We start from the raw sequence: 23,740 nt of genomic DNA, 5'->3' as shown, positions 1-23,740 counted from the left end.
AATAGGAGCACCATGCTTACTTCTCGCCTTATGTCCCTCTGTCTGTTGACCTTTGAGAGAGAGCTTACAGTAACTCTCGACTTCGATGAAATCATTGACATTTTCAAGAGCAAACCCGCACGACTACTCCTGTAATTTCGGAAAGATCGGTAGTGTAACGCAAAGTTGAGATGTGGCTCAGAGGGGGGTAGAAAAAAAAAAAAAAAATAGGTGTCGGAGGGAAAGATGCACGAAAGATGATAGCGTAGCCTATTTTCCCCGTGTTTAGTAAAATTACTCAAACGTCACACTCGTCCACAAATATAAAATGAAATAAAAGAAAGAGTACAACGGTCGGTGGAGCGGTTATCTCCTCACCTTTCAAATCTATTACTGACACGCACATGCGCAGTTCTCATTTTACCTCAGATTAACATAAAAGCACAAAGTGACCGTTACAGTAGCATGCCCTTTCCTACTGCTCTGATAAATAATTTGATTTGCAATGAATGAATATTCTTCTCATACTCTCTCTTCTTCCCTTTCCTTCACGTTTGGCAATCTTTTAAGCCTGTCTGTTAGCGCAACAATATGAGTGTCTTTTACTCAGTTGTTACTCAGTTGTTATTTTTTGCCTGATTATTTTTTGGCTTTTGAAATGTTTTTTGTTGTTGTTGTTTTTCTGCAATGCAGATAACTTTGTTCTGATATTGTGATATTGTATAGGTTACATTTTAATACATCTTCTCTGTATAATAAGTAAGTCTGTTGTTAATGAAATCGAAAATAAATAAATGGACAGATGACGTTGTTAATGAACATGTTCTGTTCCCGAGTATTGATTGAAACTGTCGGGCAGTGTTGTTGATCTGTAATGTAGTAGCCTATTGTTGAAAACTTAAAACAATTAATAAGAATTGTGAAATATTCGGCCTCATGTTATACTGAGCAGAACTAAACTATGTTTTGGGGAAATATTACATTCCTGACCTCTTTTACAGTCTAAATATAGGCTATTATAGTTTAGATAATTTTTTATAATATCCCATGAGTCCTAATAAATGCAATTTCAACTATTTCTGAAGTGCTTATTTTATAAAGAACACCGCTTTTTCTTTTTATCGGGAAACGCAGCCCAGGTATGATGCGTAATGGAGATTCCAAAGCTTCTTCTTTGGTCAGAACCAAGGAGAACGATCGCGGATAGGTCCGTCCTGACTCTATATGCACCGAAAATTTTTAACAATGCAACAAAATATTTAAAGAGCATCAAGCTATTAAAATCTATATTATGTATAGCCTACGTACAGATAATATAGCAGTATATTAGTCAGTAACTTTTATTAGGTTAAACAGTGATTGGATAACGTTTTTAATTTAAGGCCCACCCACAATTGGTCTGGCCCATCCAAACCTGAAATCCTGGCACCGTGCCTGTCATAAACATTAAATGTTTAGGTCACTGTTTCAAGTTAAATATAGTTTAATACTCAATCTTTAAATACATCTTGAAATCCCTTAGTTTGCATTTGCGGTCCTTCAAGTGTTTTGAACGCAAGAACGTAACACATGTTTGTGTTGTTCTGCCTACTGAAGTGTTTTCTTCATTGTATAAACTACGTTTTGCTCATACACCTGAAATTGCACTTACTGCCCTCTGGAGTAAACAGGTGGTACTACAAGCTTGTATTTCTCAGGAATCTACCTTATTATGGTATGGGGGCAGTGTATATATATATATATATATATATATATATATAGATAGATATATAGATAGATATATATATAAATGTGATAATTCCAAGGATATTCATTTGCTACATTTTTGCAACATTTTAAAAATTATTTGCAGTTAATATTGTCAAACAGGTATTTAGGAAAGTACAGTGGTAGTTTTTTTTATGCTATTTAGCTTTTTGGGAGAAAATAAAATCAAAGGAGCATTTTACCCTGGGGAGCCATTAGCCCTGTTGTACTCTGTCATTTTACAACTATTTGGAGCCAATTAAATGTTTCATTCTTGAGTTATTTGGGACCATGTGCTACCACTGTTCTGCGGCCATTTTGGAAGTTGCTTCAAAACTTCAATGTTTTGAAGACTTCAAATAAGCAAAATTTCTGGCATCACATGAACAAACTGGATAAGAAATTATATAAATTGTTAAATTATTCTAATGCAACATGATAATGTTTATTTTGTTTGTGTTTATTTACAATACTTTACATTTGAAAAGATGGTTTTCATGAGTATCTGGATGTAGTGGAGGACACTGCCTGAGTGATACTCACAAAGAGTAAAATAAATAAATAAAAAACTCCTGATAACCACATTAAATACAAATATTTAATAAGCTTCTTGAGCTCAAACAAAATTAAGTGCTCAGTCTGTAATTATAATCCAGAAATATAGCTTTTTTTCATGTAGGCTCATAAGGAACATAAGATTTGCTCATAGCTTAAACAGGATATATTTGTTTAAACACCAATAGCAAACATGCTCAACATTGTCAAATATAGTGTTTTTTTATTAAATAAATATCATTGTGTTTACCTTGAGTCTTCTATAGATTATTGTGGTTTATTTCCATTGACCCCTGTTGTTGCTTTTAAGGCCATTGAGCAAATAACCCATTGAACCTCTTTGAACCTAAAAGATTTTTAAACTGGATTAATTGACAACTGTAAATTCTGAATCTACGGACTGTCCAAATGTGATTAAAGCTCACTGAATTAAAAAAATATATATTATTATTATTGTGCATGTCTTTTACCCTTCAAAACAAACATGTGTTATTAACTAGGCAAACAAACAAACAACAGTATGAAAAAACATAAAATAGTAAGAATAATTAAATTATTGCTCTTGAATAAATGTCATTACACTTTCACTTATATCACATGCAAAGACTTTATGATACTGTATTATAATATAAAATATTGTACCCTAATTGTACCCTTTATGGTACTTGTGGATCAAGCACAATAAACAAAATGATATAAAGGAAGGTTAGCAATTAATCCCATTAGCAATTTTATGCCATGCACTGATTGTAAGAGAACGACGCTGCTTATTGGGTGCCACAGCATTCAACAGTCTATCTGTTCAATGGTACAGAGATTGTTAAAAGTAATGCACCTCTGAAATACGTTCAAGATTTTAAACAATAGGCCTACATGAGTCTTTTATTGTCTTCAACACAGAGACCTGTGACTGTTAAAGGATCCCAAGTAAAATGCAGAGCAAAAAACATCAGTAAATATCGTTTACGCGGGTTAAAGCCGCACTTTGTGGGGGGCCGCTTTTACATGCACCTGACTTCTCTCTCCCTTTTCTATTACAGACGGACGCTTCAGACAGAGGGCTGGGGGCCGTACTCTCGCAGGTGGTGGAGGGGGAGGAGCGCCCGGTGCTGTACATCAGTCTGAAACTCTCCTTGAGGGAAACCAAGTACAGCACTGTAGAGAAGGAGTGTCTGGCCATCAAGTGGGTGGTCCTCACACTCCGATACTACCTGCTGGGGCGGGCCTTCACGCCCCACTCCAATGGCTTCACCGCATGAAGGATACTAACGCCCGGATCACCCGTTTGTATCTAGCCCTCCAGCCTTTTCAATTCAAGGTGGTCCACAGACCGGGAGTGCAGATGGCTGTCGCTGACTTCCTGTCCAGAAATTGGGGGAGTGGTGCATAGGCCGGATGGCGCCCCGGCCTGAGTCGGGCGGTGGGGGTATGTGGCAGCGGGGGCGTGGTCAAGCGCCCGTCCGGGAGAGAAAAGCGGTAAGGGCGCTTACACCTGAGCGAAATTATACCTAACACCTGTGTCTAATTTCAGTGAGCACGGGGAGAGCGGGATAAAAAGTGGCAGCCACAGAACCTTTAGGGAAGAAGAGACTGACACAAGGGAGCCTACTATGTTCCTTAATATGTTTAACTGAGTGTGTGTGTAAAGTAGGCCTACTGTGTATGTGGGAAGTGTGTACATTAAAGTCGCACCTTGAGTTTGAAGAACTGTCTTCTCCTGTCATCCTTGCTGGAAAGTTTTACACTTCATTTGCAAATATTTTGTAAATAATTTAAAAATAACACAGAAACAAACATCTGTTGGTTCATACATTTTTTATATGGCTACCGGCATTAACGTGTCAACACATACACTAGCATGTCCTCAGTGATCCTCAGCAAACTTCGACAGTTAGTGTGAAAGTTTATTTCCAGGTTTAAATGAAAAAAGTCCAGGATTTCCAATGTGGTCTCAGACTTTGGACATTATTTTATGAATATGCACATAATATTTGTGGGACTTTATTTAAGGGTAATTTGTTCTCAAAAAGTCTGCATTGGGTTTAATGCTAGACATGTTTAGACAATAATTTTTCAATCTTTTTTACGGTCTGGCTTTTTTGAACATTTTTCATCACTTTCATATTTTCAGCCACATCAACCCTCCGAAATCGTAATACTGTCTAAAAGACACAAACCGTGAATAGAAAGGTTATCTTTTTGATATGTTTTCAGAAATGCTGGGAGAAAGAGATCTGTGCCACTTACTGTAAATGTAAAGCACACACACTTCTAACTAATCAGCCCTATTGAATTCAAGCAACAATGGACGGTCATCCTCTGGCCACCCAAGCAGCACAGCAGATCATGTGTTCCTTATTTTTTTACTCCCCCATACATTACTTTGCTTCGATTGTTGCCATCTGAACACAGCTATCTGCTGTTAAAGGTGTCAGCTGTTATCTCATCCATATATTATAGACTATTTAAGGGAAGAGAGATTCTTTCAGTTTGTGCCAGCTGCTACCCTCCATATCTCAATCACCCTTTTCTACACCACTGTAACAGTTGTGTTCACACACGCACGCACACACACACACACACACATACACAAAGAGGACTTTTGCTCGTCCTGCCTCTTCAAATCTAAGTCTTAATCTGCCCTGATAAAGTTTAACTGGATGGGAGGGAGAGCGTTAGACCCACATTTTGAATCACAGTTCCAGTGCCGTTTGGCTCCCGCAGCTCACAAAACACTACCAAAGCTAGACATGAATGAGAGACAGCCCTATCACTCTTGTGATCAGCTCTTTCTGTCTCTCTCTCCCTCCCTCTGTGTCTCAATTCCTCACTCTGAACAGTACATCACATAGCTCCTCAGAAAGATATAGTTAAACCACGTCAGCTCTCCTAATCTCAGTGCTTCCCAGCGGCACCGTTAAAAGCTCTAGACCGCCAGTGAAGCTGTAACACATTGATATATTTGGTGAATCTTCAAGAGCTTCTTCAGAGTAGTTTGTTGGAATATTGCTATGCTTTTTGTATAGTCTCAAGTGCTCTATGCCTTAGCACATACAGTACATCAAGGTTTTTCCTACATTGCTTTGGTGGTTATGTGCCTGAGGATACTTTTAAAAGTCATAAAAGCTTTACACTGAAGAAATGCCATCATATAGGTATAATGCAGTATAAAAGCACACAAAGCATTTCTTGACAGTTATGCAATTATGCAGTTATTTGCTTTTTTTTTTTTTTTATGTTTTTACAAACTGAGGTATGAGTCTATATTTCCTGTTGTAGTCAGCAGCATGCCATGGTAGAGCTTGTAGAACATTCCTTATAACAAGGAAACAAGTATCACTTGCACTTTACTGTGCGGCAGTTCCTCTCTAAATATTAGATAGCCTGACATTATTCTCACTTCACACCAGCCATTTTTACAAAGCAACAGCTTTCAACACATACACTTTGAGAAACTGAAACTCTAAAATTTAGAACAAGATCATACCCCACAGCCTCATTCGTTGCTCTATGATTCTACAAGGCAGAATCCTGGACCTGCTCTGTCTCTCGCAATACTAAGGGTCCTCGACAGTAACTTCAAAAGCCAGAGGTGTATCAGATTCAGACAGGCCTAAGGTAGCACACAGTGTTGTGGGAAGCAGAGTGATTTACAGCACATGCCTTTCATCTCCATAGGTGGGCTTATTTTACTGAGGACACTAGCCTGGGGAGTCTCCACAATAAAAAAAAAATAATAGTTTGTACATCTATATGCTTTCCCTCCTCTCACATAATCAGCTTACTCACACATTCTAAAAGAATATCAATCACATTTTAGTAGTGTCAAAATTTCAATGGTACAATGTATTTGAACATCATCAAAAAGCAAACAGTCATTCAATTCTGAAAAACGATAAGAGTCTTGTTCTTTTTTTTCTTTATACATTTATTTTGTTAGTTGAATTACTATTAAGGGTGAAGGAAATGATGGTCATAAAATATTTTTTTTCTTTTTTCCCTCAAAGTTTTCTGAAGTCACAGTGTTTTAGACAACAAAAACAGAAACTCTTTAAATCTTTACATGAAAAAGGAAAGGCACAGAGTCTACAAAAGGTGAACAACCACAGCCACCCCTTTTCTTCATTATTTCCAACAGCAATGTGAAGATCAAAGCCCACTCCACCCAAACTCCCCCACCCCCCAAAACAACATCTCAGAAACAAATAGATATAATAATATATTTATATTTATAATATATTTACTCTTCAAAAATATAACTTCAATCTAGTGACTAACATCTGTACAAACTACAAAAATAAAAATTTATATAAATAATTTATATGGCATGACACATTTGAAACAAAACCCCTATGCAGGGCCCCTATCCCCTACCCTTGTCTACGTTCTGCTCAAGCCACCCCTGTTCTGAAGCTGTACATGTGCTTTATATTGCTTACTTTTTTTGTAATGTCTTCCAGGTACAGTAGCTAAATAATTTTTTCATTAAAACGTATTTTGCTAAATAGAGAAAGAGAGCGTAAGAGAGAAAGTAAGCTGCCACTTGCATTTAACGCGTTTCCCTGCATTTAATCTGGCAGTGATGTGACCAATACTTAATAAGTGAGCTTTCTGCAGAAATTGAACCTAAGAAAGAGAACTGAACTTAAGACAGTACAGCAAATACCCTACACTGGCCTTGTGGGAGAAACCCAGAGAGCAACTACCTGGTAAATTATTGTGCAGGGATTTTGCCAAACCAGCCAGCAATATGGAAAAATAAAAATCTATTTTCACACTTACACAAAATTCCCTTTCTGAATGATATTTGGGTAAACAACACATTTGCCTGATATCTCCCAACTTTTCCTGGTACATATAGTGACAAACTGTAGCTTACTCAATGTATGGTTAAAATATCCATAAAGAAAAAAACGAAACAAAAGTGATATTCAACCACCCATTCAAGTATGTAAATGTAGACTGTAAACAATTATATAGTAAAATGATGTAACAGAAATCACTAGACACATAGTCCTGCTGTTCACTGCACACTCTACAAGACATGTGAAGCAATTCACACTAACAACTTTGAAATTAACAAAACAGATGATAACCTTTCTGTAACTGTCCATATCAGTAAACGATTTGTTTCTGAACAGTATAGTACAGTTAATTAACAGTTTGATAGATCAGATTTGTAAGATTAAAAGTTAAGAAGGCACAATGGTTGCTGTCAGTAAAATAAATAAAGGAAAAACATTGGAAATTTCTGATAGAGAAAAACTGCTATGTTTGTTTTGATTTTGTACAGTGCAATTAAAGATAAATAAACATCTTTGAACAATACAGATAAGCATCCTATTGGCTGCGGTTTAAGAACCTGTTAATCTAAAGTTACAGTATATCTTGGCTTATGTTGGGGAAAGGGTTACTGCATATTTTCAAGACATCTTGAATTTGAAGTGTAGCAGCAAATAAAAAGAACACTGACCTTACATTTCAATAATCTAATATCATTTCACTTCTTTTTACATATAGCACATTTTATAATCTATACAAAGGAACCAGAAGGCCTCCAAATCCTCTTATACATCTGATTTTTATATAAGAGAATACACAAGTTATACAGCATATTTTAAAATATTGTCCCTCTTTTAGTATTAATATATATGTCTAAGAAGACATTTTTAATAATTTTTAAAATAAATCCACTTGTCTGTGTAAGGTCTATGTACTGTTCAAAGAGACAAAAGACACCAGGTTGGGGACTTCCCAAGACAGCCAGAGATTCCAGATAAAGGGATTAGGGGGCTGGGAGCAGTCTAGCAATCTTTGGCTGCTTGGATCCATGCACCACCTGTAAAGCATAGTACAAAATAGATTGTGGTTAGGATCTGTCAGACATCTGTCTGTTTCTCCATAACAATTTGAAATAAATAATCTATTTGTCAAGTGTGGAAGTATTTGAAAAGTCAAATGTAATTAGATAAGAGCTTTTACCTAGCACCTGGTTCGGTTGATGCTGGCTTTTCTCTGTGGATTCCAGATCCTGAAGTTCCAAAGAGTCACTCTTATAAACTGCAGCTTTGTCATAAGTTTGAGAAGTCCTCTTAGAGTCCTCAAAAGAGTCCGACTCATTATCCTCGAAACCCTTGTGCATGTGTCCCTGGTATGACCCCGGCAAACTGGGGTGCACTGCCACTGTCACTGAGGCTGTGGCTGTAACCATGGTGATGGAATTGTTGGGCCGCTGCAATGCCCCAGTGCTATGAGTTGGGGCTGTAGTCCTGTTTTGCTGCTGCCCTTTCCCTGGTTGTGGCCCTGGGCCACACTGAGTAGTCCTGCCAGGACAGTGTGTCCTGTCGCTAGGTAAATGTTGTAGCCTCGGTCCTTGGCACTCATGTTTGTTATCCCATCGTGTGATCTGCGAACTGACTGAGTTGACACCATTCTGGGTAGACTCACTGATCTGTCCTCTAGAGCCGCTTTCATTTAAAAGTTTCACCACCTTAGAGGCAAGAACAAATGCAAACTCATTACAAAACCGCTCAATGAAGACAAGCAGTTTAATCCTTAATACTTTCTGTTAGGTCAACATGAGGGACTTACTGTGAGTGTAGGGAAGCTTGGGTTCTTGCTGGCTTCAAGCAGAATATGAGAGGTGGGAGGCTGAGATGGGGGTGTGATGTATGCAGTCCCGTCACAGTACTTGTACTCCTCCTCGCCAATGTCAGAGGTGGTGGTTGTTTCAGAGTAGTACTCTGAGTCTGAGGTTTCGGAGAATGCCTGACGTGGTCCCTTGGGGATGTGCCCAGCATAGTACCCGTGGTGGTTCATAGGTGGAGGCATGGGCTCAGGGAAGGGACTTTGCAGATGACTGGCATTGTTAGCAGGAACAACCTCAGCTGGAGGGCCCATAAGGGACAGCAGTACCGGAAGTAGCACCAAACCATTCAAGATCCCCAACAATGTGAGTATGGCCAGCACTGCAAAAAAGTATCTGTAAGAGACAAAAGAAGTTTAGAGAATCCATCCATCCATCCATCCATCCATCGTCAACCGCTTATCCTGTGTACAGGGTCGCGGGGGGCTGGAGCCTATCCCAGCTAACATTGGGCGAAAGGCGGGGGACACCCTGGACAGGTCGCCAGTCCATCGCAGGGCAAGTTTAGAGAATATTAAAGCTAAATCAGTCACCAAATATGTGCAGCATTGTGGCCATCATCCAGGACAGAGGAGGGGGGAAAGAGATTCAAGAGATCTTGTAAAAGCTCTTAGGATGTTGCTCCCCTGTTCATAATTTTTTTCACCCTTTTCCTGCATTTCCTCTCTCTGCTTCCTCTGTACTGGTGACCTGACAAAACTGCAAAGAAATTCCTGGGATCCATCTTCATAGTGAACACTCACTCTCTCCCTCTGGGAGCCCTCCTCTATCACCAATGCCCTGCCACTTCCTGAAGAGATGTGTTTACATTAGTGAGCAGATTCTACGCATCAGAAACACTAATCCCTCTTCACTGCTTTCTCTCTCTGTTTCTGCTTTCTTCCCTCCCTTTGGCTCAAAAGCTGCAACTGCTGTTAATGTAATTTTAACCTCAGCAACTTAATTCCCCCTCTCATTGAGATCCTATTACATACTGGCCAGGGCACATCACTTCTATGTTTATGCTGTGCAGGCTACACAGAACTTTTTCTTTCTCCAACACCCTCTTCTCCCTCTTAGACCCCAACAGCCATGTTGGCTCAAGAGCCAATCACACAACACTAGCATTGGGATCTGTTGAAAGGCATTTCTTTCACATGTGTAATAGACTGTTCTGTGTAGAGCCAGTAAAACCAACCCTCAATAACAGTCCATCAACAACAGTCCCTCAACAACAGTCCCAATAGTCAACAAGTACTCTGCATGCATAGGATAATTGTGCAAACAAAATAACTCACTCATTGGCCCTGGATGTCTTGACTAAGAATGATATTAAGACTATCTGTTTTGTTAAGACTCTCTAGACCAGTTCTCAGTTGAGGTGACTAAAATGCTGGAGCCTCAATGCAGTGCTGAAAACAAGCAGAAAACACCACTCTACAATGCAAGGACCAACACTAGCAGGTCTAGTAGAGCTGTGTAAAGCAGTGCAGAGTTGCTCACAGCTGGTAGTGGCACCAAAAGTGTATAATTGAATTTAAATGTGTGTGGTGAATAAGGGTTCCACAAGCTCTGGCTCATGTATAAGCATTAGATGTGAGCAATAAAGACTGGAGATATAGGGCTGAAAAGAGCTATTACAGTTGCGCTCTTTGCCCTGGCTGGCATGTTAACATGTAGGGCTATATAATAGGCTGCAGGGCTGTGAGTGTGTCTGCATCTTTGTGCATTAGCTTAAGAGCATTGAGGGAGGGATCTGATTTACCACAAGAAAAGGAGTGCATTAAAAAATTTGAACACTACAGTTAATTGGTTACACCAAAAAGAGACAATTCAGCTGTTTTAGCTGTGGTTCAGACTTCTGGAGGTAAGAAAAATGGGAAAAAAGTCTGGAACCTCCCACCCTCAAGCCATTTTTGCTTCTGTCACATCTACAAGAACGTTCGGTTTCAGAAACAAAGAAGAGGGAAAAGTTAATCTTTGGCATATATGCTTGCAGCATTCCCGGCGTACAGTGAAAACTACTGTCCATTGACCCGTCTCCTCCAATGAGGCCATCTGTTTACTTTGTCAGTCTGGGAACTGTCAAGCAAATTAATAAAAAAAACCCTGTAAAAAGATTACAGGTCTGACGGTCATCACAACAATAAACCTCTATTTTGGATCTATTTAAGTTTCGCCTCTGTTTTAGCACTTTAATGAACTGAGACATGTACTGTGACCTATTACCTCACATTTAAAAAGACTGTAATTACCTATTTCAGTCATTATGCACAGTCAGGAAGAGGTACTGTTTAAATTGACCTCTAAAACCCAAATTTCCAAGGTGACCTGTCAGAGTCTGTGCGTAAAATGCAGCACTTGTAGACACGCTGATCTGAATTACATGCCACATTTAGACCAGAGGTTGAGCTGTGCTATGGGTTTCTAAGACAGATAGAAGCAAGCCTGCTCTCATTCTCTCAACCCTTTCCCTTCTCTCATGCCTGCCTCATTAACAATAACTAAGTTTTCATCAAAGGATGAAAACGTAAAATATTTATTATGGAAATTAAAATATTTTAAATATAACCCTCTTTACCTCGGATCGCATTTGCTGAGCTTCTTCAGAAAATGTAAATTGCATTATGACTTTAAATTAATTTTAGATGACAATCAAGTTCAGTTGGTCATTAAAAGTTGCAGGACATATATGCGGGACATAATGCAGTTGTGATGGCGATGCATTAGATTAGATGATTATTCAAAATAGCCTATTGAATATCAGTAATGTATCATATGTAAACCCTGATTTCAATCTTTCTTTAATAGCTGTGCACAGCATTTACACATTGATGGATGGTCCTTATACTAAGACTGAAAGTTTCCCCCACTACTTGGTGCAGGTTGCCAGCTTGGACAGGGCCATGACGATTCACTTTCGGGTCGGAACTGGTGGCAAACTGCAATAGGCGCAACATCAGGACCAGTATTACAGTCCTATCAGAAGGGCAACTGCTCCCTTTTGATTGCAATTCCTCATCTTCTGATTGCATTTATTTGTGAAATTAAAATTACAGTAAACTAAATAATTATACTCTCCCCATTTTACCAAAACTTAGGAGGAAAAAAATTTGCGACATCTGGGAGGCGAATTAGTGATAAACACACATTTCTGTATGGATACAGCTTAAGGGCAGATTTATTTTGCGATAAACCAAAACTTATTCTACAAAGTGTTTTTTTAGGTATGACGTCAACACACGTCAAATTTTTATCGATAAAAGTACATTTCAATGGAAACCGGCAGAAGACGAAAATGTATGGATTTTCACATTGTCGATAACAAAAAAAAAAAATCGCAAAAAGTAGATGGAAACTAGGCTATAGATGGATCAGAGAGTAATGATCCACTGGGGTATGCAGCCTCCCAGGCCTACTTTTACCCCCGCCCAAGGGAGTGGATGCATGATAAATATGGAAGTGTGGAAGATGCCTGGTTCTTTTTTAAGGATGCTTTTATTTCTATACTGAATAAGCATGCTCCTTTTAAAAAGTTCAGAACTAAAAACAGATATAGTCCTTGGTTTACTCCGGAACTGACCGCCCTCAGCAAGCATAAAAACATTTTATGGCGGACTGCACTTGCCTCAATTAATCCTCATGATATGCAGCTTTTTAAGGAAATCAGAAACCGGTACACACAGGCAGTGAGGGAAGCTAAGGCTAGCTTCTATAAACATAAATTTGCTTCTTGCAGTACCAATTCTAAAAAGTTCTGGGACACAGTCAAATCAATGGAAAACAAGAACACCTCTGCCCAACTGCCCACAGCTTTAAAGCTAGGAGACATCGTCACCACCGACAAGTCCACTATAATAGAGGGATTCAATAAGCACTTCACTATGGCTGGCCATGCATTCCACCTGGCAGCATCTACCCAGCCCAACTATACAGTACCTACGTTAGCATACGGCTCTAACCACCTACAATTCTCCTTTGCTGAAATTCAAACTGAAGATGTCTTGAGAGAGCTACTAAACCTCAACCCATATAAATCAGCTGGACTTGACAGTCTGGACCCCTTCTTTTTGAAGATGTCAGCTGCAATTATTGCCTCACCCATCACTAGCCTTTTTAGTCTCTCACGGGTTTCATCAGAGATACCTAAAGACTGGAAAGTTGCTGCAGTTATCCCCCTATTCAAAGGGGGGGACACTGCAGACCCAACCTGTTACCGACCCATCTCCGTTCTGTCCTGCCTTTCAAAAGTCTTTGAAAGTCAAATCAACAAACAGATAATAGGTTATCTTGAGTCACATCATTTCCTCTCTGATATGCAATCTGGCTTCAGAGTTGCTCATGGGTGCACCTCAGCAACACTAAAGGTTCTAAACGATGTTATAACAGCTCTTGACCAAAAACAACACTGTGCTGCTGTTTTTATTGACTTGGCCAAAGCTTTCGATTCTGTCAATCACAGTATTCTTATTGGAAAACTTAAGGCCCTCGGTCTCTCAAATACGTGCCTTTCCTGGTTTTCTAATTATTTCACTGATAGATTTCAGTGTGTTAAGTCTGAGGGCCTGTTGTCTGAGCCTTTGGCTGTATCTATGGGGGTGCCCCAGGGCTCGATTCTCGGCCCGATGTTATTCTCTGTATATATTAATGATATCGCTCGTGCTGTGGGCAACTCTCTTATTCATCTTTACGCAGACGACACCGTTCTGTACACTTCAGGCTCAACACTGGAAAACGTTTTAGAAAAACTTCAAAAGAGTTTTGAAGACATTCAATTAGCCTTCTGTGATCTTAAATTGTCTCTAAACTCTAGTAAAACAAAATGCATGATTTTTAATCATACACCTTCTGTATCTTCGTGCCCAATAAATATCACCACCATGAATGGGTCTAAGCTGGAATATGTGGAGAAATACAAATACCTAGGGGTCTGGCTAGACCCCTCACTTTCCTTTCAAACCCACATAAACCATCTCCAGTCAAAGATCAAGTCCAGGATCGGGTTTCTATTTCGAAATAAAGCTTCATTTACTCTTCCTGCAAAACAGGCCCTTGTGAAAATGACCATCATCCCAATGCTTGACTTCAGTGATGTTGTCTACAGAACTGCTTCTAATTCTTTACTCAAGAAATTGGACGTTTTTTACCACAGTGCTATTCGCTTTATTACTAAAGCTCCATATAATACGCACCACTGCACTCTTTACTCACTAGTTGGATGGCCTTCGTTACACAATCGGCGCCTAAATCACTGGTATCAATTAATTTACAAGTCCATACTAGGCAAAACACCATCTTACCTAAGTACTTTAATAACCATATCAGTGCCTGTATTTAACCTGCGTTCGAGTAAATATATCTCTTTAGACTCTATTAAAGCCCGCACCTCTCTTGGCCGCTCTTCTTTTAAATTTTCTGCTGCAAATGATTGGAACACTTTACAAAAGTCTCTTAAATTAGAATCCAAGGTTCGATCGCTACTTTTAAAGTTTTACTGTCAAATTTATTGACGGACCACTGTACATGTTGATGTTGAGGCTCTTTGCAAACAAAGACTTATGTATTTTTGCACATATTCAACTAAATGGCTGTCACTGCATTTATTTGCACATTATCAATTTACCTATGTTGGACTGCACTATTATCCGACTGCTATTTCTTTTGCACTGCCATTTTACAATTTTTAAACTATCAAGTCTTTCAATTTCTATTCTTATATATTGTCCAGTACTTTTTAACCGAATCTGAATGTTTTCTACATTCATGACTGTGTAATTGTATGTTGGTATGTCATGTGTAACTTTATGTCGCCTTGTACCTTGCGCCTTATCTTGGCCAGGTCGCGGTTGCAAATGAGAACCTGTTCTCAACCGATTAACCTGGTTAAATAAAGGTAAATAAAAATAAAATAATAAATATGACATCACTGGGGAGAACCTTTGCAGTAAGTGAACACCTTTAAACTTCCTAACTTCACTGTCATTTTCTTTTTCACTCAGCTTTTTTAAACTCTTCATACCAATGATTGAAAATAGTTAGACGACTCACACATTCTGAGTGACAGGAGTTTGAGAAAGGCTCAATCAACCTTACAACACAGTTTGTAATGTTCAGTGAAAACACGAGGGCTGTTTAAGAATGGGAAATTCAAAGTCGCCAACCATCTCTGGCTGCACTTACGTCCACCTTTTGTTAGTTAAAGGTGCTCATTCGCTCTGAAGGTCCTGTATACATGAAAAGATTGGAAAAAGGGTGCTTGTTTATTGTACTAAGTCAACATTCAGAAAGTGGAGAGCAATTTATTTAAGGAGTAAAAAAAAGAAAAAAAGACTAAACAATCCGCTTGGATTAGACCTCCAGAGTAGACCTAGTGTTAGGAATTCTGTTGTTTATATAAACTGTAATCTTTTCCATTCCAAGTCAGGGGTTGGAAATGGTGGCTCGTTCTGTGAGGGCCCGCTGAGCTTGTTCTCCTGTTTATTCAGTGTCCCACAGCCAGGAAATGTTTACAGCAATGTATTTATGTTACTCCCCAGCAAGAGGGCCAGATCTCTCTCTCATTCTCTTTTTCTCTACATCTAAGCAGGACCTCCCACTGTGAATGCCCTAGTGCTGGTACAACACTATCATTAAATGGTTCACTCCAACACCAAATATTTCCTGCAGCTTTACCACTATCCTAAAATGAATCTGATTTAACATTCACCTTTTGTTTCCCGGACACCAAAAGCACACCGCTCTTCCTCGTATTCAAGTTTTGCATCTATCTTTGGAGCAAAACAAGAGTGCTATCCTTTAACAATTAGTGAATGGATGAGTTAAGAGGCCTCCATCCAGGGCAAATTTTTATTTTTCAATGTGCTGCTGCAAACCTCTAACTAAACCATTTTCTGCTTGAGGTGGCATTTAAGGTTGTGGTTTGCTTCAAGCAGAGCCCAGATCCAGTTAAAACACTGCTATTTGCTGTTTTTCTTCCTGTGAAACAGACATTAAAACATGCAGAAAAGCTGCCCAAATGCAGTGGCTAAAGGGAGTTTGTAACTTCTTGCTGATGTGTGCCTGATCCATTGAATACAAGAACGGGGCGCTCTCTTCTTAAGCGGTGCCCAGTTTTGTTGCAGATGCTCTAAACAAAATGATTGGACAGTTTACACCCTTCCCACAATCAGGGTGGTAAATACTGTGAGGGTGTGCATGTATGAGTCACAACTCAGTGAGTTGTATATTTACATGTTTACAAGCAGCTGTTACATTCCCTCTATGTTCCCTCCATTTGTTTTGCATTCAAGTGACTCGCTATGTCTTTAAGGATGCGTGGTGGTCAGGGGGGGCAGATGGGGGTTAAGATCTAGACGAACAACACCAGGTGATGAAGGAGAGGTGAGAGACAAGCACTACCACCTGTACCCTAGAGTCATACAGACAACTGTCTCCCTGCCTTAAGACTGTCACCCTTTTAAAAACCAGCATATGGGCCAACTGCAGAGAACCAGCTGGAGAAGTGTCAATCACTCACCTCATGATGAAGTCAAACTCCGAACCAGCAAGCATGAGCAACCCCAGAAGAGTGGAGATGGCACCATCAATCACAGGAGCGAACATATGCTCCATAGCCACTACTGAACGAGTGTTTCTGTCACCAGTGGCAGTCAGGAAACCCTGGACAATGACAACAAAGACAGTTATCATTGCTGCTTTGTGTATCTATTCAACCACATTGTCAGAAATACAAATAATGATAACATCAGAATTAATGTGCAAGATTGTCTTACCAGTGCAATATGCACAGTAAACTCCACTCCAATACCAACGGAGGCAATGAGGATGACCACTGGAATGGCACTCAGCTTGATACCAATCAGGCCCATAATGCCGAATAGTTCCACTGTCATCATGGCCAAAATAAAAACCTAAAGGCGTAAAGAAGAGATCCCATTAGAGCACATTAGCTGCTTCATCAAGTGATTCAACAGCATCTATTTACTTCTATTTACTTCAACAGGGAGTACTTGCATGGAAATACTTTCAATGAATCGTAATACAGAGATGGGCTTCTTTGGGCCAGCACCCTCTACATTACACAGTCATCTGCCCATGTATCAGATTACATCATTAACCATATCCTGGCCCCTCCCCATGTCTTATAAGTTTTAGGGCTTGGAAAATGAGTGACACTGTATGATAAAAGAACACTGTGCTCCTATCTGCTCTTGCTTTAGCGATAGGCCACTGTTTAGCCCTCTATGTTTCCCTACTCATGAGTACGAATTTATACAAGAAAGAGGGCACTTGGTTAAGTCTTTGCCCTGAAAACCTGTTGGCAGCTGTACTAATTTGGTCACACTTAAATTGGAGATGATAAAACCCACTTTACTGCAGCCACATAAAAGCTGTGAAACTGAAGAGGACAGGGCCATGTGTGCGGATAAAATACAAAACACAGCTCTTTTCTTTATCATGTAAATAATATGCACTGGACCTTTCACCAAGTGAGTTAGACACTACAACTAAAGCAGTAATACATCTTAACCAAGGCCAATGGCTACCTCTGGTCTCCTCGTTTCATCATACAGAGCTGAGGACCTCACCAGCCTGTGTGAATCACTTCCAAGCCATGGAACTAACCTACAAACCCAATCCCCCCACTAACCCAGTCCCTGATGGATGGGTTTAGCAGGCCAAGGTCATGATTGGGCAGATCCGTTATATCCCCAAATTTCTGGACAAAGGCAATTTGATGTAAAAACCTTCAGGAAAGCTTTGCATTTCTTCTTTAGAAAGTCTTTCTGCACCAAATTTAAATGACAAAAGAGGTATGGGAGCATGTATGTGTGCAACTATGTTTATGTATGCAGCACCTTCTAGAAAATCCAGCAAGACCCTACCCAGAAAGCTGCCCTGGTCGTGAGACAGAGTTAGAAATGAATTTGTGTGAGAGCAGGGCAGACTTACAATGATGCCTGCGGTCCAGGGGTTGAGCAAGAGGATGGCGCACACCAGGAATGTGCAGGCCAACACCACGCTGATGGACAGCAAGAACCAGTGTCGCAGGCCAATGTACTGTTCCCAAAACAGGAAAGGGTAACCATTGGGATAGTTCTGGATTCCCTGATGCGTGAATTCCTCACAGATGGAGCGCACGCTCTCAATGGCTTCAATGAAGTCTGAAGCTTGTCTGAGGTCATTCAGGTAAAAAGGGAACTGGGCAAACTCTAGAGGCTCTGCTGCAGGGACTGAGAAAGAGGAGAGGGAAGCTTTCAGACACAGATAAATACTATTTATGAAAAATTCACATGGTTAATGACCATAAATTACATTGAAGTTAGGAAGTTTAAAGGTGTTCACTTACTGCGAAGGTTCTCCCCAGTGGTGTCATATTTATCATGCATCCACTCCCTTGGGCGGGGGTAAAAGTTGGCCTGGGAGGCTGCGTACCCCAGTGGGTCATTACTGACCCAAACCGTGAGGTAGATGTAGAAAACCTCAGGGGGGATGATACCATCCTCATCCACCAGGCGATGAGTTGTAAGCTTTGAAAGAAACAAAAGAGTATTTATTTATATTTTATTTATGCATTTGGCAGACGCTTATATCCAAAGCAACTTACAGTGCATTTCACATACACATTTTAACAGTTTGTATTCCCTGGGAAGCGAACACATGATCTTGCAGTTGCTAGCGCCATGCTTAACCAGTTGAGCTACAGGAACCTGTTGCATAGTTATAACGCCTATGCAACAAAGCACCATCAATTTTGGACTCGATGCCAACATTTTAGAGTGGTATTTCAACCGATTGCTCCAATAGTTAACTACACACCTTGTTGTAGTTGAAAGGGTCTTTCTTGGAGCCAGTCTGTATGAGAAGCTTGTAGGCCAGCACTCCATCTTCTGTACCATTGCGATAGCTGTCAAATGTTATCCTACCAGCATCCCAATCAGCATCAAATGTAGCCTGCAGACCTATATGGATCATGGCGGTGTACAAATTAGACCTATACATTTTTACTTCTCAGAAATCCGCTCAAAATGTTCTATTCTTCAAGTCAAAACATGGTAAACTATGACAGAGGAATGCTAAAATCACTCCTTCCTAACAGGTGGCAAAAAATCTTGAGTCAAAGTAAATGCCAGTTCATGCACCCAAATAGACATATAAACCATAAGCCCCCTTCCCCTCGCTGAGTTATCCATCTTTCTGCATGGTGCTGAATAAGTGTGTGTGAGATGAATAAACTAACCAGAGAAAACCTTTCATGCTCTCCAAATTACAAAGATTGGCAACAGCTGAAAAACAGTTTCCACAACCATTCTGTAATTACAGAGATCTCCTCACAAGAAAATGAAATAGCAAAGAGGGAGACAGGGTGTGGAGGGAGAGAAAGAAAGAGTCTTTCAACTAACTCCAGTTTCCACAGCTTTTCAAAATAAAACACTTCTTTTCATTTCACTCGGTTTTACCAGTAGTGGATTCACCCCAAAGTTAATCTCTCATCATGAGCAAATGTGAACAGAAGGGTCAAAAACCTCTCAAACAGAGATAACCCAGGTTGGAGGAACACAAAAGCAGATGACAGAAATTAACTTTCACTGAACTATTTTTCTCACCTTGAGTGGTAAGAATGGCTCCCACACACAACAATGAACACAAATCAATTATTTGTCACTGTTATGTTTAATATTTACACTTTGGCAGTGTCTATACATTAATCTTTTACCAAAACAAAGGTAATTATCGTGAGAATTCTAATGTTAATAACAAAGAAAATAATAACTTCATAATGATTCCATGGCTTACCTCTGAGCCAATCCTGGAAGTAGTGCAGCCACATTCTGGGAAGTTTGTTATTGCTGTCCTTAACCACATTTTTCACAAAGTTGAAGGCATTGTGAAGTTTTAGCAGCTGTTGTTGGGAATGGGCATAGTCAAAGCCATCCATGGTAACCAGGTACATGTTGTAGAAGGAGAAGTATTTAAACTGAGCTGTAATGAAGTCAAACTCCTTTGTGTCTCTGGGGACAATGTCAGTCAAGTAGAGTCCATCATGAACCATTGTGGTACCATAGAGGCTGAGGCTAAGAAGTGCCACAAAAACAATGACCACTACAGTCTTAGTCTCGGGCTTGAGCAACAGAGGGGCATACTTTTCCCGTGCAAATCTTGACAGGTTCCAACGAAAGAAAGGCAGAGGCACACACTCGTGACCCTCTTTGGGCTCCTCCACCTGGGCTAGAAGGTCTCGAGTGGAGCTGGAGGTGGTGAACAGCTGTGAGCCGTAAGGATCTGTGGTAGGGGTGGAGATAACCATGAAGGGATGGCTAGTGGAAATCTGGGAGGTGGGAGGCAGGATGGTGACAATATGCTGGCCAGCTGCATCACACTGTGTGAAGGCTTGGACAGTGGTTGTGATGTGGGTGCTGGCGGTGATAGTGGAGCCAGTGTAGGTGGGGGCAGAGGGTACATGCTGGTGGTTGTCATTGGCATCTGTAAACTCCTGAGGCTGGATCTGGATCACCCGTGATGAACAGGGGCTGGAAGGAAGTCAAGAACAAAAACATTCAGTCAACATCTTGATGCTCCAATCGACGTCTTGAGCATCACAAAATTGGCATAATGAAATGGGCAGAGATTATAGAAGAGAACAGTGCATATTTATTACCTATAGAAACAGCACAGGATGTCCAGTCTTTTGACTTCCCGTCTGTGAAGGTCTAAGCTCAGAATGGCAGGGAAGATGAGCAAAACCATGGCAAAGTTAAAGACCACCACAATAGCTGCCTAAAATAAAACAAGAGAGAGAGAGAGAGAGACTATAGGAGATAGGCCAAGTTTTTTTAAGAGTTATACTCTGCCACCTGACTCCACAGCTGCTGTCTGAACTTCAGAAAAAACCCTTTGCAGTCAGGAACCCTCGCTGTTTTAGTGCCTCGGATTGAATCCCAGAAAGTAAAATATGCACCCTAAATCAACCAGCAACTCCCCTTCACTCCCCAAATAGTCAACAAACTAAGGAAAGGGGACTCCCCAAGGTCACAGCGAGTCTGAGCAGAACCAACCCCCCAAACTTAGCAGCCTCAGACAGACATCATATTCCATATCACTACAGCACAGACCACCCAAGGTTAGCCTGGGGAGATCAGAAAAGAAGAATCTGATGGCTGGGTGATATACTGATTTATTCACTCATCTTATTACCTTTCTCTCTCTCTGTATCCCCTCCCAATCAGAAAAACAGGCTGTGACTTTAGGTAGATGAAGGGGGGTTTGACCATAACAGAGAGATGCGAGAAAGAGAAAAGAGCAAAATCCGTTCACATTCTGAATCCGCTCGTTTATTAAAGCCACCTTTCACTGGCCTTTACACCTGCCAGTATTCTGAATGGGCATCACATGGCGCAATGGTTTATGACATGCACTCATACAAAAAAAACTATTGATATGTGCACCTGAAGTGAGAAAGCCCGGAGAGCAGGAATGGGCACCAAGGCAGCCATGAAGAATGCAATCATGTTATTGATGGAGGTGAGAGCCACACTGGTGCCAGTTCTTCTCAGGCAGTCACCAGTCCTCTCCTATGCAATGGTGAAAAAAATGGCAAAACATGAGCTGAGATATTCTTCAGCAACAACAGAGATTCTAAGCAACACTTTTATCTTATAATCCAGTTCTAGAGAGAGTTTAGGAGATACACACCTTGAATGGGATATTGGTTCTGGTCTCAGTGAAGGAATGAGCTAGCAAGAACATGTCATCCACTCCAATGCCCAGGGCCAGGAACGGCAGCACCTGTGGAGGAACGCACGGCACTTATAGACAAGCCCCGAGGGAGAGTGAATTTAAGAAGTTTTTCAGGTGTGAACATACCTGTGTGGTGGCGGCATTGAAGGACAACCCCAGCAGTGAGCACAATCCAAGCCCTGCAGCCACAGACAGAGCGACCAGCAGAACTCCTGCCAGGCCTACAGCACCCTGGGACTTAGCGCAGTCCCAACGCAGCATGGTCACACATGCGTATGCCAGCTGTACACAGAGACACATGTGTAAGGGAATAGCTCCACACATATGGAGACACGTTAAACATGTTTCCATTAGCCTTAACTGTATTTGCCACAGTAATGCATGTCTTACCATGAGCAGATAACCACCCGCCACCCTGATTACGCTGATGTCGGAAAAAGACTTCATGATGTCATTAAGAGTAGTGGTAGAGAAGGCGTAAACATTAGAGGAAGAGTTATGAGGAATGCTCCCATGGACGACCTAGAAACAAAAGTGCAATTTTAAACCTCAATGTTTATCATGACAGTCCTATATATACAGACTTTATATATTTTGATTGGAAATAGCATATGTGTCATTTACGTGTCATTTGTAGATTTCGCTTGCAATTACTTTATTGTCATTATGGCTGATTAAAGTACTGCCTGAGTGATGTTGCTTGATGTTTGTGTTTTTTGAATGAACTCTGCACTCATTGCGGAATACAGAACATCTATTAAATTATGATTTCTGACAAGCCACACAAACATTACATTCATCACTGTGGGCCATACCCCCATCCACCTCATATTTTATCTTAATAACACACAAACAACATAGCATGAGTCCCTATAAAGCTTGACAAGCAAGATATAATGAGCACAGATGCGAGAGGTCAGCTGGATCAGATGTGATCATATGGTCTCTCAGGCTACTCTATCAGCACCATGAATGGCAGACAACCTTAAGGGGAACGAAATACCCCTGCACTTTGTTTTTACAGTGCCCTATCCCCCCAATCTCCCCTGACTCCACTTCCCACTCTCTCTCTCTCTCTCTCTCTCTCTCTCTCTCTCTCTCTCTCTCTCTCTCCCTCTCTTTCTCTCTCTGAGCCAGAAAACTTTGCTGGAGACTCTTCCCTAACTCCCTCCCTTGCTCTCTCTTTCAGTTAGCATGCTGGGTGTCAGTTATCACAAAAACAGCTTGTTCATATAACTGGGAGACTGTCAGTGGCCTCCTAGGAGGACTCCATTTACTAGGCAGCTGAAGATTGATGGAATTCAGGCAAACGTTGCCATCCTTGGGTCTAAGGAAAACAACCTTCTTGCACCATTTGTGACCTCCTACACTCTGAGTATTCCTCCACTCTCCATTCCTCTCTGTCCCAGTCCACCACCCGCTGTGGTCATTCAAACCATTCAGACCTCACAAAGTGATGAGGGGGTGTGGATGTGTTATGAAACAGGAAATTACCTCAACAAACTTTCTCTGCCAGGACTCCAGGATGGCAGTGGCCTTGTCCTCGTTCCAGTTGATGTCATGGATCTCATAGTCATCTGTAAAGTGCTCATAGAGCTGTTTGGGACTCATAAGGAGGAACATGGTCTGAAGCGCCTCCGTACTGTGTGTGTGGGGGGGGGGCGGGGGGGATCAGAGGAGAGATCAGAGAGCTGGGTGAGATCAGAGTGCATATATACAGTACATGTACAGATATCATGGTGTAAGGTGAGTGTTTGGATTTGGAAGCATTATCATAAAGGCTGAAATGATACGTGTTACCCCTAACAGGCTGCTGTAGATCACTCTAACACTTCCAGTGAGATTAAGACTGGGCTCAAGAGCTGGGCAGAAGGCCAATGTACCACTCTCTACCACAACTTTCATTTATTGCATATCAAACTCTGCAAAATGTACATGTAATATTACATTACAAGGGTTAAGAACTATGCTTTTGCTTAGTTTAGGCCCAGTTTATGTTTACTTTGTATCAAATGCCCTTTTTTCAGTTAAATTGTTTTCTTTTTCTCCACTCTGAATTTCTGATCTGTCCATAAGTTATATAGCTGTCCATCATGT

The 23,740-nt window shown here is 40.7% G+C and overlaps 1 protein-coding gene across 1 annotated transcript in view; it reads right to left on the bottom strand.

Annotated features, from left to right (window-relative positions):
• Positions 1 to 6,184: 6,184 nt before the first annotated feature.
• Positions 6,185 to 23,740, bottom strand: part of ptch2 (patched 2) — a 33,745-nt gene continuing 16,189 nt past the window's right edge. Inside the window, exons 8-22 of the mRNA XM_052128646.1 lie at positions 23,138 to 23,285; positions 22,034 to 22,165; positions 21,770 to 21,925; positions 21,599 to 21,691; positions 21,352 to 21,477; positions 20,565 to 20,683; positions 19,703 to 20,436; positions 18,725 to 18,867; positions 18,255 to 18,435; positions 17,858 to 18,138; positions 16,678 to 16,815; positions 16,422 to 16,564; positions 8,872 to 9,262; positions 8,263 to 8,770; positions 6,185 to 8,119 (exon numbers count right to left, since the gene is read on the bottom strand). Coding sequence (XP_051984606.1) covers positions 8,085 to 8,119; positions 8,263 to 8,770; positions 8,872 to 9,262; positions 16,422 to 16,564; positions 16,678 to 16,815; positions 17,858 to 18,138; positions 18,255 to 18,435; positions 18,725 to 18,867; positions 19,703 to 20,436; positions 20,565 to 20,683; positions 21,352 to 21,477; positions 21,599 to 21,691; positions 21,770 to 21,925; positions 22,034 to 22,165; positions 23,138 to 23,285 — 3,328 coding nt within the window. The 3' untranslated portion in view covers positions 6,185 to 8,084. The remainder of the gene's footprint in view (positions 8,120 to 8,262; positions 8,771 to 8,871; positions 9,263 to 16,421; positions 16,565 to 16,677; positions 16,816 to 17,857; positions 18,139 to 18,254; positions 18,436 to 18,724; positions 18,868 to 19,702; positions 20,437 to 20,564; positions 20,684 to 21,351; positions 21,478 to 21,598; positions 21,692 to 21,769; positions 21,926 to 22,033; positions 22,166 to 23,137; positions 23,286 to 23,740) is intronic.

The sequence above is a fragment of the Xyrauchen texanus genome, chromosome 6, assembly GCF_025860055.1.
Source record: "Xyrauchen texanus isolate HMW12.3.18 chromosome 6, RBS_HiC_50CHRs, whole genome shotgun sequence".
Lineage (NCBI taxonomy): Eukaryota > Metazoa > Chordata > Actinopteri > Cypriniformes > Catostomidae > Xyrauchen > Xyrauchen texanus.
Note: the sequence above shows the minus strand (reverse complement) of the source record. Positions and strands in the feature narration are given on the sequence as shown.